The following is a 17,583-nucleotide window of genomic DNA, read 5'->3' as shown; positions in this document are numbered from 1 at the left end:
TTTTGCTGCTGTTTAATACCACAAACGCTTTATTAACAGAAAGGACCCCCTCCCCCCATCTGACAGTTTGGAACAAGAACAAAACATACAGCAGAAATCTCTCATGAAATATTGGATACATCAGTGTTGGTAGGAGGGCACATTTCTCTTAGACGATAAACTGAATGCAAACCTCTAATATAATGTAAGGAGCCTCTGGTGCAGCGCTGTCAAAATGTACGAAAAAAAAAATAACCCGATTGAAGGGCGTGCATATAAACTCTGATGTAAACCATGCACACATCATATGGATAAAATAAACAACAGTGGTTTGTCTGTTTAAGATGAAAATATTTCAGCCAATCAAATTTAAGGACATCCTTGGGAGTTAACAGGCATGAAGCTACGACGACTCCTCATCAGTCAAACGCAGTTTTAGCCTCTTTCAATCAACTCGCCAGACTTCAAATGATACAAACACACAAATGAAGAAACACTTTTAATAAAAACTTAACCCACTCCCTCCCCTGCAGTGCCTCCTTTCGGCTCTTTTTTGTCTTCTGCCAAACCCACAGTCAATATAAAATTACCCAAGCCACAGAGCGAGAGGGCTTGAGGGGGAAAATCCACATTTTTAAAACATATGCATTTCCAGTTCCCCTTTTGTTCTGTTATTAAAAGCAGCATTCGCACCAATCACAGGGGACAACTCTGCCTGCCGAGTCTCCAAGGCCCACATACCTCCACACGCCTCCACTATCTCTGCACGCAAACCCGCCACTCGCAACAAACAACCTTACACGGACATCCTGAGCGAATCTCAGACAACACATCAAATTTGCTCTTGTTTTTATTGGAAGAGAGCTGATAATTAGGACGGAGAAACATGAACAAAGACCTCTCGTTCTTATTAGTTTGTATTTAGCTAGTACAGAAAGTTCAGGTTACACACTCTATATAAAGTGTTTCTAAGGGATAGGCAGAAATGTAGCTATTTACATTTAACTTAATACAAGGAGTTTGTACTAATAAAATAGATTTATATTTGTACAAGAAAAGCTCTGAAGGTTCACACTGAAAATACTAAAAAGGAACATTTATAGCCCAATTGGCACATTCATCCATTCACTGAAAATTACACTTTAATCTTTAGAAACATTTTCAAAACTATTCCAAATTCTCCTTCTGAGCAATACACAGATTAATCTTCATGCAAATGCACTTTTTTCCAGTACGCAGTAAATCCACGCCAGTGCCGTGGGTGGGGTCTTGTCTGTCCGTTCTGCAAGACAAACCGGTGCTTTTCACAGTGAGATGGTTCTGCTAAGTTCTGTTTCAGAGCAACGTTAAGACACGTCCCTCCTCATGTTGCTTGATGATTTTCTGGCTGGAGGAGATTTATCAGTTTTATGGGTTTTTTTTGTTCGCCTCGATCGAGTCTGAAACATCAACTTGAAGCGACTAGGAGGCGTCTGTTCCAGCACTGCGCTGCCCTGGGGCTGGGCTCCACATCTGCGCTCAAAGGCACAAGCATTGCAGCTAAAATTGGCTTGTTTTACTATTATTGTTTTAACATGGCTTTTTATGGAGGCCAGATGTCATGATTAGCAGCTTTCTGTCCTGGTTCTTTGTACCCCACAATTACCTTTTGATGTGAAATCCATTTTACACCATATGAGTCTACAGGCCATTGCTGCAATGCTTCTGCTTCAGTCTGATTTAGGGGGGGTGGGGACGGGGTCCATGGGTGGGGGGCTGAGCTGCCGCCACCTCCTGGCCTGAAAAGATCAAGAGAGGCCTCTTGTTCCGAAGATGTGGTCAAACTCGCTCAGGATTAGCTCCACTGCCTGGTTCTGGTAGATCATGTTCACCGCCATGTTGCCATTATCGAATTCTGGGCGCATCAGGGTCGGCCCGAACACAATGCCGATGTTCTGGGTGGTCATTCTGTTGGTGTCGCACCGTTCCAGCACTCTGCAGAAAATGTAAAAGTTAAAAATGCAGCATACCACCTTTAGTAATAAACCTAACGGGAAAATGGTTAAAATTGTTCTGGAAGGAGAATGTAAACGTGATCCACCATGTGAGGAGAAGAGGCATCTGAGACAATTAATCACCTTCACTCAATCTGAAATAAAGCGTAGAGTTGAATTTATCCACAACATTTAAACTTTCTTTAAGGTTTATTGGACTTTGGCTGTCAGAAAATTGTTTCAGTAAAATACATTTTCAGATGGAAATCTTTTCTTTATAGAGCAAATCCAGACAGGAAAAGACAACTAAACACAAGAGGAACAATATTTTAAAGACATGCTTTTCAGATTATCCACCCCACACGGTGTTTTTTCCTTCAAATCTTCCCTAGAACAGCTTAGTTATTACTTAATTTACATTCAGCTCTGAAATATCTCTTTAGTACATATTACCGTTTATAACCTGTTAGTTTTCTATTTATTCCTTGTTCTCCATGTGTCTCATTTTGTTCTCCATTTATGGGGCATAGGATATCTTTACCTGATTAACTACCTATCCCTTACCACTTACTCACATATCATCTAGTTCTTTATTTATTACATGCTTACTTTTTACCTTCTATCTACTTAACTACCAATTCTCTCATCACTAATGACATTTGATTGAATTATTTCTGAATTGCTCATTTACTATTACCACTTATTCAACTCGTACTTTCTACTTCCAATCCAAACAAAGGAAAATCAGCAAGATGTTAGAACAAGAAGAAAACGGTTTAAACATTCAAGCCAGAAGAGACACCATAACATGAGCAGAAGAGTCAGTCAAGAAATTATGGTGGAGTAAGAGATTAAAAACGATCAACCAGTTTAATAAAAATTGGTCCAACATGTTCTCTGCGACTACTTAGTTTAGTCACATCCTGCCTGTCTGTAACAGTGACACAGACCAAGTTTTATGAGCAACGAATCCTGAAATTCTGATCATTCCACAGGCTTGAAAGAATCTGTCTTCCAACTGGACTTTTCTTGTTTTGCTGATCCCTGACATTTCAAAGAGGGCCACCATGAAGCTGACATTTGAGGCTTTGAGTCAAATGTCTGAGCTACTCTTGAAAGAAGTGCCATAAAATTGGAATCTCATTTCTGTCCCTCGGCGAAGATGAGCTGAAAAGACAGACTAGCATCTCATTAGCCCTGCATAGAAACAGGGCTGATGTCCAAAAACCTGGAACTCAAACAATATTCCAAGCCGGTTTGGGTCTATTTCTATTTTCGTTCTGCTAATCAGATGTTACCAAGTTAAGATGGCTCTGAGGGTTGCAAACTAATGGCTTTTACACTTTAGATGTGTTCTTAAAACACCTACGTTAGTGTGTTTGACTGTGTGGTACTAGCAGGGGACTCAGGAATGGGTTAAAGCCACAGCATGAGGCATTCTTCTAAAAATGCCATTCCCACCAAGCCACAGAAGAAGCCAGCAATTGCTCAAAACTTCCACATTAAAAAGAGACGAGGAAAAAAAAAAAAGGAGAGCATAGGGAAGAGGAAAAAAAAAGACATGAGCGAGGAAGAGGGTGAAGAGAGAGAAAAGAGAGCGAGGTTCCAGTGGTGGCGGCGGTGGTGTTGGTATGCCTTCCAGCAGACGAACCACAAGGCTCCCATGGGACCTTCGAGGCAAAAACGAGAAGAAGAAGAAGAAGGGAGAAGAATGAGGGAGAGAAGGAAGAAAACAACGAGGCGAGGGAAGGAAGAATGAAAAGAGTGACGAGGAAAGAAAGGAAGTGGGAAAAAAAAGGAGATAGAGAGACAGAGGTGGGGGGTGGGGGGGTGATTGAGCAGGGAGATAATAAATGAAAACCAGAGAGAGGAATGACATGAGAGGGAAAATGAGGGAAAGACACAGACAAATTCATGGGGTCCACCACACCCTGGCACAAACATGAGCTTCAGAACACGAACGCTCACCCCTGAAGTGGAAGAAAAAAGCCATAGGCGGTAAAAAACACACATTTTATGTAGTGCAAAAGGAATTGGCTCGCAGAACATCATACACCATTCATCTCCCGCCAGCCTTTTCATCTTCACAGTAACCCAAACTTAACAACAGCGTGATCCTGGTACACTTCAGGCGCTGCGGCCAAAAGAATCTCTGACAGGGAATATGAAGGGACACGCAGGAAAACTACTCCCTCTTGTGGTCAGATTGAAGGGGGAAACGAGTTGGAGAAATTATGTCGGTCAGATGTCAGGGTGCTTGATGACATTTAAAAGAAAAAAAAATTTACAACAAACCGAAGAAACTAAAACCCAGAGATGCACACAAACACATCAGGTTCAATGACTTAAATCTCATTTTAAACCCGTCTCACCGTCTGAGATGCCGGCACATAAACTCCAGGGTGTCATGATTTGGAGGGGGCATGTTAAGCACCAGACACTTCAGCCGATCCACTTTGTCCATGTGGTCCGACATCTCTGCAACACAGGGCAGAAGATACATCATGTTAAAATAAGTATCACCCATGTGTGTTGCAAGTTTTGCACTTTTAACAGGATCCAAAGCCTGATTTGCATATTCACAGATTAACTGTGCAAGAAACCGCTGTTTAATCTGATACAGCAGTATGCTGTTATCACGCATCCCCACAGCGGTGTGACAAACAAAACAGAAAAGTGCTGACTGTAATAGGGACAGATAAAACAGTATAAATTATGAATATTTATTTTATCTGTAATTTTTTTTTTTGTAGGGTTTGATATTCACACAGGAGATTATCTGCAACACAAAACAAGAGTCAAGAATCGACTGATATTGAGTCTTATCAGGCAAGTTAGGCAAATCAAATAGATTAAATAAAAAAAACATGTTTTTCATCTACAAACATGTTTTGTCTTATCAGAAAAATACCATATCTGATTCACAGCAACATGCTAAATAATAAAATAAACGGTAGGAATTATTTTACTGCAGAGGTGTCATGCATGACCTTGATGTCAAGAGTGAGAACAGAATTAGAAAATTCATAGATTCTACTTAATTTAGGCATGCCATTTTATTTTGGAACCGTTTTGATATGTATCCTGTCTCTGTGCAGAATAATATGCCAGATGACCAAACGTCTTCAGTAACTCTTAATTAAAAAGCTTTCATGATGAGCAAGACTCCTGATGTGAGTCAAAGGAAATATCTTACTACTCAGATTTTACATTCTCTTCTCTGGTTCCCTGTTTTATCTAGGATGTAGTTTTAAATTTGTCTTCTAATAAATAATCATTTAAAGTTCTGAATCTTGCTTCATTTTATTTTAGAGATCTGGAGGTTTTATATGATCCCAGCAGAGCAATACGCTTTCAGAGTGAATGTTTGCTGGTGATTCCTACAGTTTCAGCTATCGGGCTGACAGATCTCTAGGAGCCAAACAACATGTCCACTTAAAGACCAGTTTAAAGTTTTTCCTTATGGAATATCAATCAGATAATCATCAATCAAGTGTATTTGCATCAACACTATGGTTCAAAGTGCTTAAACACATCAAATAGTTGACAGCTGTCAAAACCAATAATAGATGTTGCATTTTGTCAAGTGCCGACATTAAAAATATCAATATGCATCAAATATGTTGGTCAAAGTTTAATTCATTATGGTTCAAAAGCAAACTGGTGGGATTTTAGCCTTGATTTAAAGGAACTCGGTGTTTCAACTGTTTGCAGTTTTCTAGCTATAATAACTGAAGCTTTGTGCTGACTCTTCATCGTTCTGCTTTAGGTCCAAAGATAATAACTTCAGTTTATTTTTGTTTGTTTTTTTAGTTCAACTGGAGAAAGTTTTGGCACATCCACGCATTTATCTGTTCTAAGCATCTACAGTATTCATGGGTTCAGAGTCACCTGGTGACATCGCAATGTAGAGCTTTGTGTCAGATTACTTATGGTAACTGTTATAACCTGAGCTAGTGGGAACATGTAGATATTGAAGCAGAGGGGTCCCAGGATGGAGCCTTGGTGTGCCCCACATATGACTTCTGTCCACTTCAATGAGAAGTTACCAATAGAAACAAAAAAATCCCTACTCTTTCTGAGATTTTAACCAATTGAGTTCTGGATCAGAAAATCCTACGTAACTCTCCAGTTGTTTCAGTATGGACAACAGAGCCAAATGCTGTGCTGAGGTCCAACAGAACCAGCATTGTGGTTCTTCCACAGTCTATATTTATGTGGATATCATTGTGGAAGTCATTAAAGGTTATAGTTGGAGTGGTTTAAGTTGTTCTGAGCTATCTCTGCCATTATGGTGTTGCTGGACAACCACTGACCGTTCTTCTTCACTCTGCTCTCCATTAATGCACGTTTTGCCATTTCTGTTGCCATTCGCTTGGTGTTCCCTTTATTTTTCTCTCTCGTGCAAAGTCCTCCTGGCTGTATGTTTTGTTTACGTTTCATTTTTCCTCTCTAAATGTTCTGCTGGATGAGGTAGTTGGCCTTTTGATGCTGGCTCTGATTTTGCTGGAAGTTTCTTCACGTTAAAAGGGAGCCATTTCTCTTAACTGTCAAATAATTCATGAGGGATTGCAGTAAAATGTCATCTGTTTTTTTGTTTGTTTTAAGATAAACAGTGTTTCAAGTGCGATTTTCTCTCTCTAACCAATGCATTTACACATAGATACATTGGTTATTGATTGACTTGCTCTGCTTTCTGCTTTTCTACAGCAAGATTAGCTGAATTCTTGAAGAAGGTGCGTTTCAACAGTTTAATAGCTACCTAAAAATGACCAACCACTTTGACGTCTTTTCGCCCGGTTTCCGTGCTCACCACAGTACTGAGACTGCCCTTGTAAAAGTGTTCAATGACATCCACATAAATACAGAGTGTGGTAGAACCACAGTGCTGCCCTGTTGGACCTCAGTAGAGCATTAGACACTGTTGATCATGTCATATGATTGAAATACATTGAAGATATGCCGTTGTTGTGTCAACCTCTCAGATCTCTCAGATGTTCTGGTCCAAGCCTGCTCTGCATCTCCATAACCAGAACCAAATATGTAAAAAACATCATCGGCTTTTATACTCCACTAATCTGGAACAAACTTCAAGAAAACTGCAGAAATTTTGAAACACCGAGTTCTTTCAAATCAATGCTAACAACCTATTCTTTAAAGCCGCCTTTGATTAATAATAACTGATACAACAATTCATACTTGTCTGGACTGTACATCTTTATTACTTCTCTTTATTTTGCCAATGTGATGAAATGTTTCTTTTTTTTGTTTATCGTGTCATGTTTTTATCATGTGAAGCACTTTGATCTGCCTTATTGATTAAATGCACTATACAAATAAACTTGATTTGACTTGACTAAGAAGAGCAAAGTTCCTCTGGAGTTGCAACAAAGTTCAACTGCAAAAGAGCTGATGAGGACCGGAAAACAAGCTCACATAACTCCAATTTTAAAGTCTCTTCAAATTGAAGATTTCATCTCAGTTCATCTGTCTTATGGTTAAACTATTTTTACTGTTTCTGTTTCCGCTGCGCTACATTTATTTGCCTCTCCATTCTAGCTGTAAATAATTATTGTCTTATTTGTTGGTTTGACTGTTTATTGTTTCCATGTCCTTCATTTTTAACTACTGTAAAGCTATTTGTGCTACATTTGATTGTATGAAAACAGAATCTCACTGTTATTTTTATTATAAGTGGATTCAGCTGAACAATATTTAACTAACTTTTATTCGAATTTGGCCAAATTGTTCTGAGCTGAATTGCCTGAGATTGTTGATGTGGAATGGTGCTCAATCAATAAGCCAAGCTGAATTTTGTAGTTTTATGGCTTGTTTTTTTTTTTGAGAAGGGAGTCAACTGAGAGGTTCTACAGAGGTGGAGAGGAGGGGCAGATTTAAACTAATGTATTGAATTTCAACCGTATTATGTTGACTCTAGAGGAGAAAAATGAAACTGCGAACATTTAAAAATAATTAAAAACATTACTCTTTTTAAAGCCCACCCTCTATAAACAAAACATAGCTCAGTTTTTGTCAGTATATAATTATAACTCTCTTGGTCTTGGAATTGACGCAGAGGAACTGTTTTCAACTTGTCCTTTTAGCTTCTAATATATACTTAAAATTGGCTAAATTTCTCCTTTTATGTCAGCGACATCTCCGCATTTCTAAAGAAACTCGTAAAAAATGTTTGAGTGAATAAATGCACTGTCTCATATTCAATCAAAGGCAGAACATTCCAGGATCAGACTGGCTGTTTCTAAGCAGAGGTAACCCTGACAGCTGTTAACTTCTCCAGGAGTCCAGCAACCATCAAAGCTAGCATTGCACGGCAGGGCTGCAAAGACGGAGACTCTTGTTCAAAAAGAACATCGCTGTCCCTCTGCAGTGAGAGATAAGATAGACAACTCAGGAGAGTGCAAAAGACAGGTTTGTGGATGAGTGAAACTAAAATAGAACAGCAGAGTCTTAAAGGCTGGACTGAAAACTCTTCAAAGCTGATGAAATTTTATTTCTTTATAGGGGAGACTTTCCAACACTGAAATAGTGACTGATTTTTACAACCAAGACATGGCTTGGCCAAAAACAAAACCTCTTACTGATCCAAATACCATCTTCTACTCTCCATTTTTCCATCCAATAATACAAACCTCATCACTGATACCAATATAACCAGTACAGGTTGTACTTAAATCATTGACATTCAAGCACACTCTGTACCATATGTTTACTGCATACTCAAACGAGGTCATAAGGAAGAGTTCAGGAGTGGCAGCATGAATATAACATATTTTTAACCTCATAATTCGATGGTGACAAAGTGAGAAAACACCAGAGTGAACTCTGTCCTGGTTTTGACTCAGTGGGAGCAAAACCCCAGTGTTTATTCATTATGAAACGTGCCGAGTACAAACACAAAGAGATTAAATCAAAATATATCCTGCGCAGGTGGTCTGGTGGTCTACATGTTTCCGAAGTTGATTTTAGAAATCAGCCAACACAGATTTAAAATACTAAGAGCAAAAACTAAAACATGGCATACAAAAATGTTGCGAGGTTTAAGAAAGTAAATTATTTGAATATGCTTAGTGAGGCATTTATTTCCCCACTCACATCTGCTGTGAGGCAATTTTATAAAGCAAATAAAGATGCACAGTGCAATGCAAAAGTATTTTATTCCCCTTGAACCCAATATTAAATAGCATGAGTCGTAAAGTGAAAGTAACCAACAGTTTTCAATTTTTGAATGAGAAAATTGCAGAAATGTGGCAAATATCTGCATTCCTCCTTCACTTTGATAACCTTAAATAAAACCCAGTGCAGAACTAATTACTTTTCAGTGAACAGTGTCAGCTCTGAATGTAACTTAATCTCAGTATGAGCATAGCTGTTCTGTGAAGTCTTCTGAGGTCTGTAGTAAAACATTAGTGAGCAAACAGCCTCATAAAGAACAAGGAGCAGAGCAGACAGGTCAGGGATTAAGGAGAAAAAGCTCACAGAGCACTGTCTATCATCTGAAAATAGAAGGGTTTGGCAAAACCAAAAACCTGTCAAGATATGGCTGTCCACCTAAACTGACAAACCCGTCAAGGGGAGCATTAATCAGAGAAGCAGTCAAGAGGCTCATGGTAATTCTGGAGGAGCTGCTGAGATCCACATCTATGGTGGGATGATCTGTCGACAGGAAAGCTATAAGTTATGGATCCCACAAATCTGGTACATTTATGGAAGAGTGGCAAGAAGAAATCCACTGTTAAAAGAAATCCATAAGAAATATAAAGTCATAGGCCATGTTGGGGAAACAGAAAACATGTGGAAGAAGACGCTCTGATTAGATGAGACCAAACATGTGAACCCTAAATTTAACACTATGGTGGAAGCATCATGTTGTGGGGATAGGAAAGCTGATACAGTCAAAGCATTGTCTTGTGTTCACTCAAAAAGCTTTCAGATGTCATTACAACTGAAGATGGTGCGACAACATCAGCGGGGCTGAATACAAATCCACACCACAATTTTATATGTTATTTTGGAAAAACAACAAACCAAAAAAAAAAACTGTGTCACATTTCTTCCAAGACAAAACTATGCTCCAATATGTGTTGGTGTGTCACATAAAATCCCCATAAAATACATTGATGTTTGTTTCTATAACATGACAAAATTTGAAAACCTGCAAAGCACTGTATTTACATTTCTCTTTGACAGACCGATTAAAACTTATTGCCATTTTCCGATGTTCTCCCTCAGTGTTCAGCGAAAGACTGAATAAAATGTGCCGTATGATATAACCCATGTGAAAGGGGGCAGAAGGCGGTCACTCACTGACTGTCTCCACGATGTCGGTGAAGAAGCCGTAGGGAACGAGCGGTTCAGGAAGCTCACGAAAGAAAAGTTTCAAAGCTCCCGTGACGACATGGATGTCCTCCCACTCGCTCTCGTCCAAATTCAGCTTCTCCTCTGAGACAAGGAGGAAGATTAAAAGGGAGGGGGGAGGAGAAGAGGAAAAAAAAAATCAGACAAATGAAGTCAGAGGAAGAAAATGAAAGGAAAAATGAAAGAGTTCAGTTGAACAATATGACGTAAGCAGCGAGTTAATTCACTTCAGGGCTGAGGCGTAACATGAAGGCTGCAGGACGAAGATAGGGTGAGAAAAGTAAGAAAAAGCACAAAATAAACACCTACGCTTACACAGACACACTCTTCAGACGACGAAGCACATCTCTTTTTCAACAAGTCTGACTAATGCTTCTCAAATTGAACCAAAAAAGCCAAACGCTTTGAGGAACAGCAACCTGTACAATTCTGAAGGGAGAAGCATCAGTCAGAAGTACAGCTGAGGTAAAAAGCATGTAAAAAAAAAAAGAGAGAGAGAGAGAGAATTCTCTGCTCTGTCCACTTGGTGGCGCCCATGGACTGTGTGATAACTCTGTACAACCTGCTGCATGTTATTACATCAGAAATCTTGAAGCACAGAGGCCTAAAGGGACACACACATCAAGCAAACAGTATCACAACAACGACAAAAGAGGGGGAAAAAATGCTATTCTGCTCCCGTCTGCGCGCCAGCTCAGCTCTGCTATAGTCAGCTCTCTGGGTGGGCATTGTGGGGACCTTATCCCCCCACTGAGGCGTTCATGTTGTACAGTGCACAAAACACAAAAGCAGGCTGAGTTAGAAAAGAAAGCAGGCCGATTTAATTCTCCTTCTGCCTGAGACTACCTTGTACCAGGTCCGCTGGGAACATGAAACGGCCGTCTGTGGTCAGCGCTCGCTCTGCAAAAACCAACAGTTATTCAGACCGATTTCTGCTGCGTCCGCCTTATCAACCACCAGGACGTGAAGTGTAACTCAGGCAGTAACAAATTTCATTCAGGCTAAAAGTCACTTTTATACTTTGGACATTTTCTATAATCAACATTTAAAAAGATTGTAAACAACCTTTAAATTATAGGGATTAACTTATTTTGTACATATCTAAAACGCTTTTCCATGTTATACTAATTTTGTTTGAAAAGTTATCATTTATTGAAATCATGTTTTTTTTTTTTTTTATCTTTTTTTTTTTTACACTTTAGGTTACATTTAAATGGTAAAGACCAAACATTTATGTAATAAAACCAGAGTGCACAATTATCGTATTCTTCACAATAACAGCTATATTTTTGAGTAAAAGAGGAATAAAGAAAACTGAGAATTTAGGCTAGATATCATTGTCATTAGCAGGAATTGACACAAGCGCTTTTTCCCCCTCCTCTCCATCATCCTCACCGTGGTCCACCAGAAAGCGAAGTTTCTGAATCACAGCCAGGTTTCCCGAGACTCTGTAGATGCCATCAGTGTCCAGTCCTGCAACACATATACACACACACACACAACTTAGACACAAGGAGGCCTTTTCGTCTGACAATCCTGGCCATGTGAGTTACCAAGTTATCGAGCAAATGAAGTGTGCTGTGTAAGTCCTTGAATTTGAGAGACAAAGTGGAGGTGAGGGAAATTTCACTACGTTTTGCAATCCAAAATCGAAGTAAAGACGTGTTACATGATTGCATGACATCCTCTGACTACCTTGAGCTTCTCCGTAACATTTCACCACTTGTCGTTTAACAATCGCCCTTCAAAGTTTGAGCAAAAATGTCTTTTGTAAATCTATAGCCACTAGACAGAGCTAAAAAAAAAAAAGAGAACAGCAAGCCCACATTTGGTACTTGATGCTATTATAACTGTAAGCTTTTTGTCTAAAGTTCATTTTCATTTTCTCTTGTGATCCAACAACTATTTAAATGAGTGACCATGTCATCTGAAAAACTAATTTTTCACTAATTTCAACACTGATTCACAAGAAACACTGTCTACTGTTTAAAACAAGTAGGAGTTTTTATTCATAAACAGAAAGTCACTTCCATCTAATTATGCACAACGAATGACCATGGTTAAATTTTAAGGAAAAAGTGAAGCAACTAGCAAGCTTGAGAAATCAAACCAGCTGTGAAATATGGGAGTGTCAGCATCATGCTGTGTGGGTGTCTGGCTGGGGGAGGGAGCGGTGAACTTCACCAAGCCGATGGCGTCATAAGCAAAGCAATATCCATAACACTGAAAGCCTCAAGACATCAGCCATGAATGTAAACCTGGGAACATGGGATCTTCCAAATGGACAGTGACCCTACGGTCAAATTACTGACAAAAGAGCCTAAAAACAACAAAGTTAATGTCACCTAAAGGAATGGCTTACACATCTGAATTGGCTACGGCAGTTCAGAAGGAATGAGAAAACTCAAGCTAATTATTAGATGCTTGATATGTTCCTTCTTCATATTGATTGATTCACTTGTTTTTCATCACATGTTCTAGACAGACTCATAATTAATAGTGTATGTAAGGTGTGAAGTAGTACACTCAACGGGAAACTAACAGTTTTCCTCCTCGTCTGTGACAGTAAATTAAATAAACAAAGCTAAAGAGGAGAATCTATTTAAGCTTCTTTAACCTTTTCCCGACTGTAGTTCCTTATTTATCCAAGCAAATAAACTTTTTATTATACCTTTAAGAAATCAGGGGGTATTATGCCTTTGTTATGTCTAGTTTTTTCGCAAGATAAAAAAAATATATATTTATCTCACTTTGTCGAATAGGTTACATCATAGCCTTAAATGCCTTGAACTCACGATGTTACTCCCTTGACATATTTAATTAATCAAAACCAGGTTTTAGAATCCTAATAGCTTTTTTTTTTTTTTTTCTGTGCATGAAATATTCATCGCTGTATTGTTTCAAAACAAGTCAATTTTCTCTCATTTATCTCTCCCAGTCTGGCAGCTGTCATGAGATCTTCTCTGGATCACAGCATTGTTGTTTTTGCTCTCCGTTGGGCCATCACAACTATTTTTAGCGGCTACGGTTTAGAGGATTTATGGCACAAATCTGTAAAAGCAGTGGGCTCAGAGTTGCTGTCAGCTGATGCACAAAACAGATTTCAGGACCTTCTTCTTCCCCCCACCCCCCCAATGTCCACAGTCAGCTATGATCACGTGTTTTCAGTGACTGTACCTCTCTTCTCCACAGCCTCCGTGCAAAGTCTGACGAAGCGGGGGACGGTGCTCCTTTCTCTCTCGCAGAGCATCTCCAGGCGGCAGCCAAACACCTGATCTGAGGGGCGAAGACAGATGGACACAAACAGGCTGTTTTTTTTGTTTGTTTTTTTTTCCATGTTGGTTTAAAAGGTTGTTTTCATCATGTCAGAGCTACAAGATGCAGTTAATCTTCCGAAAACGACGTTCAGTGGGAGAGAAACCCCCTCTCGTTTGAGTCAGTTCCCAGCAGACGCGTTTGCTCTCACACTGGATGATGCAATTCAACTTGTGCACTGTACTCCATAAACTATAGAGTAACTTAAATGTGTGGCACCAATATCCAGCTACAATGGGAGAGTTAAAAAAAGAGAACAGCATGCAGCTGGTAACAGCAACTAACCTCAAAAGCATATTCGATATTTCTGCCTTGCACTGTAAAAATCACCCTTCCAATAATCTGAATGTTAATTTGAAATCACTATAAAATTACATTTTCCGACACAACGTGAGCCTTTGGAATTAAGTCACCATAAAATGAAAAACCAAGACCATACACAGATGATTACGGGTCATCTGGAACCGTAAGAAACGACAGCTTATCGTTGTCAACAAAAATCAGATTATTTCCTTGACAAGAAATGCCTTGCCGAGGGGGATATGTTAAACGGATTTGCGACAGCTTACTCGTTACATAAAACAGGATGGAGTAAGCACGTTTATTGTCCCACAAGGTTCTCTCTAAAGGAAAAGCGGACAGAAATTGTGAAAGTAAAAACGGTGAAGGACTCAGGTCTGAGCAGAGGCCACGGCACGGCCACAGCAGGTCTGGTAATGAGTCAGCAGGCAGACCGTCGGGTCAACCATGGACGCTGGAGGCAGTAAGCGTCTTGTTACTCAGTTTAGAAAATAACTGTTTTAACAAGTTGTTTTCTTATTTTTAGCTGAACTCTGTCGAGTTCAATCGACTTCCCTCCCAACTTCTAAATATCTGGGGTCGACCTGAAGTATCTTTTCACGGCCAATATTTAAATAAACTATTATCATGAGGATAATTAGAAGTGTGCAATCAAACAGTTTGTGTACCAAGACATACTGATATGAGATTTTGACAATAGCATCACTGTCATGCAGTAAAACACATTGGATATGTGGAAGAAAGAGAGACTTTCATCTGAATGGCTCAATGACGGTTACCGGTGAGGAACCGGCTGGCATCAGTGCTTGTGAGATTACCAATACTGGTCAGAACCACAGCAGAAATTACCACATCTACCTGAGTCCACAAGGGGACATTCTTTCCTGTGGTGAAATGCAGTCACCCTGGGCTTGCCACAGAGTTGGCAGGATGCTAGTTTGTTCAGTCTCTAAACTACTGGCCTCAAGCATTTCTCTTGACAACGTTTTCCACACAGAGCAGGACACAACTGAACTGAATTATGAAACTTTTTGCAACCCAAATCGTAGATTTGGTTTGGATGACTTCTCTATGATATGTCTGAATTTTTTTCAATAACATGCTGTGAAAGAAGCTGCAGTCATTAAAACTTTAAACCAGTTTGTGTTTAGCACTGAATGATAACTGATTTTGGTTTATGATTTTTGACAGTTTATCAGAAACCAGTTTTATTATTGTTAGACAAAAAAGGAAAAGATGTAATCTGTCATGCTTTCCCCCCCCCCCCCAAAATCTGGACTATTTTTATTTATTTAATCATGAAAATATGATGGAAGTCATGATTGGTTAGTTTATTTGATCTGAAAACATGATTCCAGTGAAGGAAAACAGGTTTAATTAAACCATTACAGCTGTGGAAAATAACCTATATTACAATGTTACCAGTACATATATCATTGGTTTAAAATAAGAATATTTTAGTACACAACCTTAGAATAAAAGTACATCAGCCAAACAAAATGGATACACCAAGTAAATATTGAATTTAGTAAAAGAAATAGCTTGAAATGGCTTACCAAACAAATTTAACATTTTAACAGAAAGGGAAATATTTTCAGCTCAATCCTAAAAGATAAAAATTGCATTCAAAACATATAATTTTAGTTAAATAAGAGCATTTATAAGACCTCCACTTCCTTTTCAAAGCTTCCACTTGACTCAAAACTCTGAGAACCGTAGACTTCTCCTACGTCCGAGATGGCTGTGCACACCTGCTACACAGCCAAGTGTTCATTTAGTTCAAAGTCCTTCTTTTGAAAAGATAAATAAAGAAATAAGGATAAAACTATAAAATATGTCTTTAATAGAACAGAAAAAGAAAAGTTTTAGAGAAAACATTGGTGAAAAAGACTGTATTGATTTTGATACTTCATGTATTCAAACGTGTTTTATTGGTCTTATTTGTTTTTAGTGAAAAGTGAGATCAGGATATTTCAAAAATGTATACATTTCTTTGTTTTTCAAAAGCATCTAATAAATATTTCAATGCTTTTATGGGCAAAGCCGCAGATTAATCGGTTTGTTATTTAAATATAGCTTAAAATCTGTAAGTAGATTTGCTGATAATAACTGATTTCCTACTGCATGTTACAGTCTTCTTTTAGATAAAACGGCCTATCTGAAGCTGTTTTGCAGTGTAGCTGGCTCTAGTGACCAAGTTTTCACCAGTAGATCTGACAGGACATGCATGTATTTCTGTATTTATAGAGCAGGCATTGTGATATTTCTCTGAAAATTCAAATGTTATTTCATCCAGCATTTGAAAACAAAGCTTAGACGAGGTGCCGAAGTATTTTCCCCCTGAAGCATTTGAATCACGGCTCATTAAATGGCTCATAAAGAACATTTTAAATAACACTGCTGCCCACTGCAGCTTACAGAAGGATGAATAAATTATGTTTTGTTACTAGTGTGAAAAAAGTTACTTACTAAACAGATCAGGAGAATTGCATCACAAAATCACCAGGGAATGTGGCATCACTGCCGGATAAATGCTGACACTTCCTGGCTGCCATCATAATTTTAATCTGTTTCACTTAAATCACACAATTTCTTTACATAACTTTGAAAAAATAATCTTGTGATTCAGATTTAAGAATAATGTATTATAATAACACTTAATTTATGATTCTCCATCTACACTTTTGAATAAACATCTTGGTACTTAGATGTTAAGACAGAAATCTTACCTTTAATGAGCCCTTTCTCCTGCAGAGCCTGCAGAGGAGGTCTCTTCAGGATCAGCTTCTTCAACCGGGTCTTCACTCTTTTCCTCTCCGTGTTTTCCAGGTTAGACACAGAGCGAGGGACTACACAGGGAGAAGAACAGGAGGCAGCAGAGAGGGAAGACAAGGTAGAGGAGGTCAGTGCGGGGCGTTCGGCTGCGGGCCAGGAGAACAGAGGAGGGGGGATGGTGGTGAGAATGAAAAGCGGGAGAGCCGGGCGACGACGGAGGTGAGCAAGGACTGACGGTGGGATGATCTGCCACGGGGGCTGAGCTAAGAAATAGGTGGGCTTGATGGAGGAGATGATGGAAGTCAGGATAGAGGGATGCAAGAAGCCTGCATGGAGGTTCAGAGAAAAGAGCGATGATGCTGAGAGAGGCTGTGAATCAGAGAGGCGGGGAGGAATGGCAGGAGTGACGGAGGCAACAGGAGGTCGCGACTTACGAGAATTTCTCCTGTCGTCCTCGTCGCCGCTGTGGTCCAGCATCTCCACGCTGCCAGCTCGCCTCAGAGAGTACTGGAGGACGTTTTCTAACGGATTTTCCCGATCCTGCAGAATGAAGAGGGAGGTCGACATTGAGTAAGACTGTACAAAATTTTTAAACAAACCCCAAATTTATTTATGCATTTCTATCAAGCTAAAGAAATAAAGAAAAGCTTCCAAAGACGTCCAGAAAGCCGGAAGAACTCTTGATGAAGAAACGGTTGGAAAATGAAACATCTTTCTTTTGTTTTTCAAGAACGTTGATTTTTCTTTTGGCTTATTATCATATTAGACCAAAAACTTCAAAGTATTTTTTGTAGGGTAAAGTCCAGCATCCTCTTGTCTTATATCAATGTTCCGCTGGGAAAGGCATTTAACCTCGAGCTCAGTT

General features: G+C 39.3%; 1 protein-coding gene across 4 annotated transcripts in view; it reads right to left on the bottom strand.

Moving 5' to 3' along the window:
• The window catches only part of arhgap9 (Rho GTPase activating protein 9), a 58,818-nt gene continuing 41,235 nt past the window's right edge, over positions 1-17,583 (bottom strand). For 3 of the 4 annotated variants that reach the window (XM_015004595.2, XM_015004611.2, XM_015004603.2), the window contains exons 14-21: positions 17,153-17,258; positions 16,673-16,792; positions 13,506-13,604; positions 11,724-11,801; positions 11,175-11,228; positions 10,278-10,412; positions 4,325-4,430; positions 1-1,953 (exon numbers count right to left, since the gene is read on the bottom strand). In XM_015004595.2, the coding sequence (XP_014860081.2) occupies positions 1,767-1,953; positions 4,325-4,430; positions 10,278-10,412; positions 11,175-11,228; positions 11,724-11,801; positions 13,506-13,604; positions 16,673-16,792; positions 17,153-17,258 (885 nt within the window). In that variant the 3' untranslated portion in view covers positions 1-1,766. The remainder of the gene's footprint in view (positions 1,954-4,324; positions 4,431-10,277; positions 10,413-11,174; positions 11,229-11,723; positions 11,802-13,505; positions 13,605-16,672; positions 16,793-17,152; positions 17,259-17,583) is intronic. The other variant, XM_015004619.2, reaches the window with a different exon arrangement.

This window comes from Poecilia mexicana, unplaced genomic scaffold (assembly GCF_051168715.1).
Source record: "Poecilia mexicana isolate PSO_F unplaced genomic scaffold, ASM5116871v1 scaffold_5, whole genome shotgun sequence".
NCBI lineage: Eukaryota > Metazoa > Chordata > Actinopteri > Cyprinodontiformes > Poeciliidae > Poecilia > Poecilia mexicana.
The sequence above is the reverse complement of the archived record's forward strand: the minus strand, read 5'-3'. Positions and strand labels throughout refer to the sequence as shown.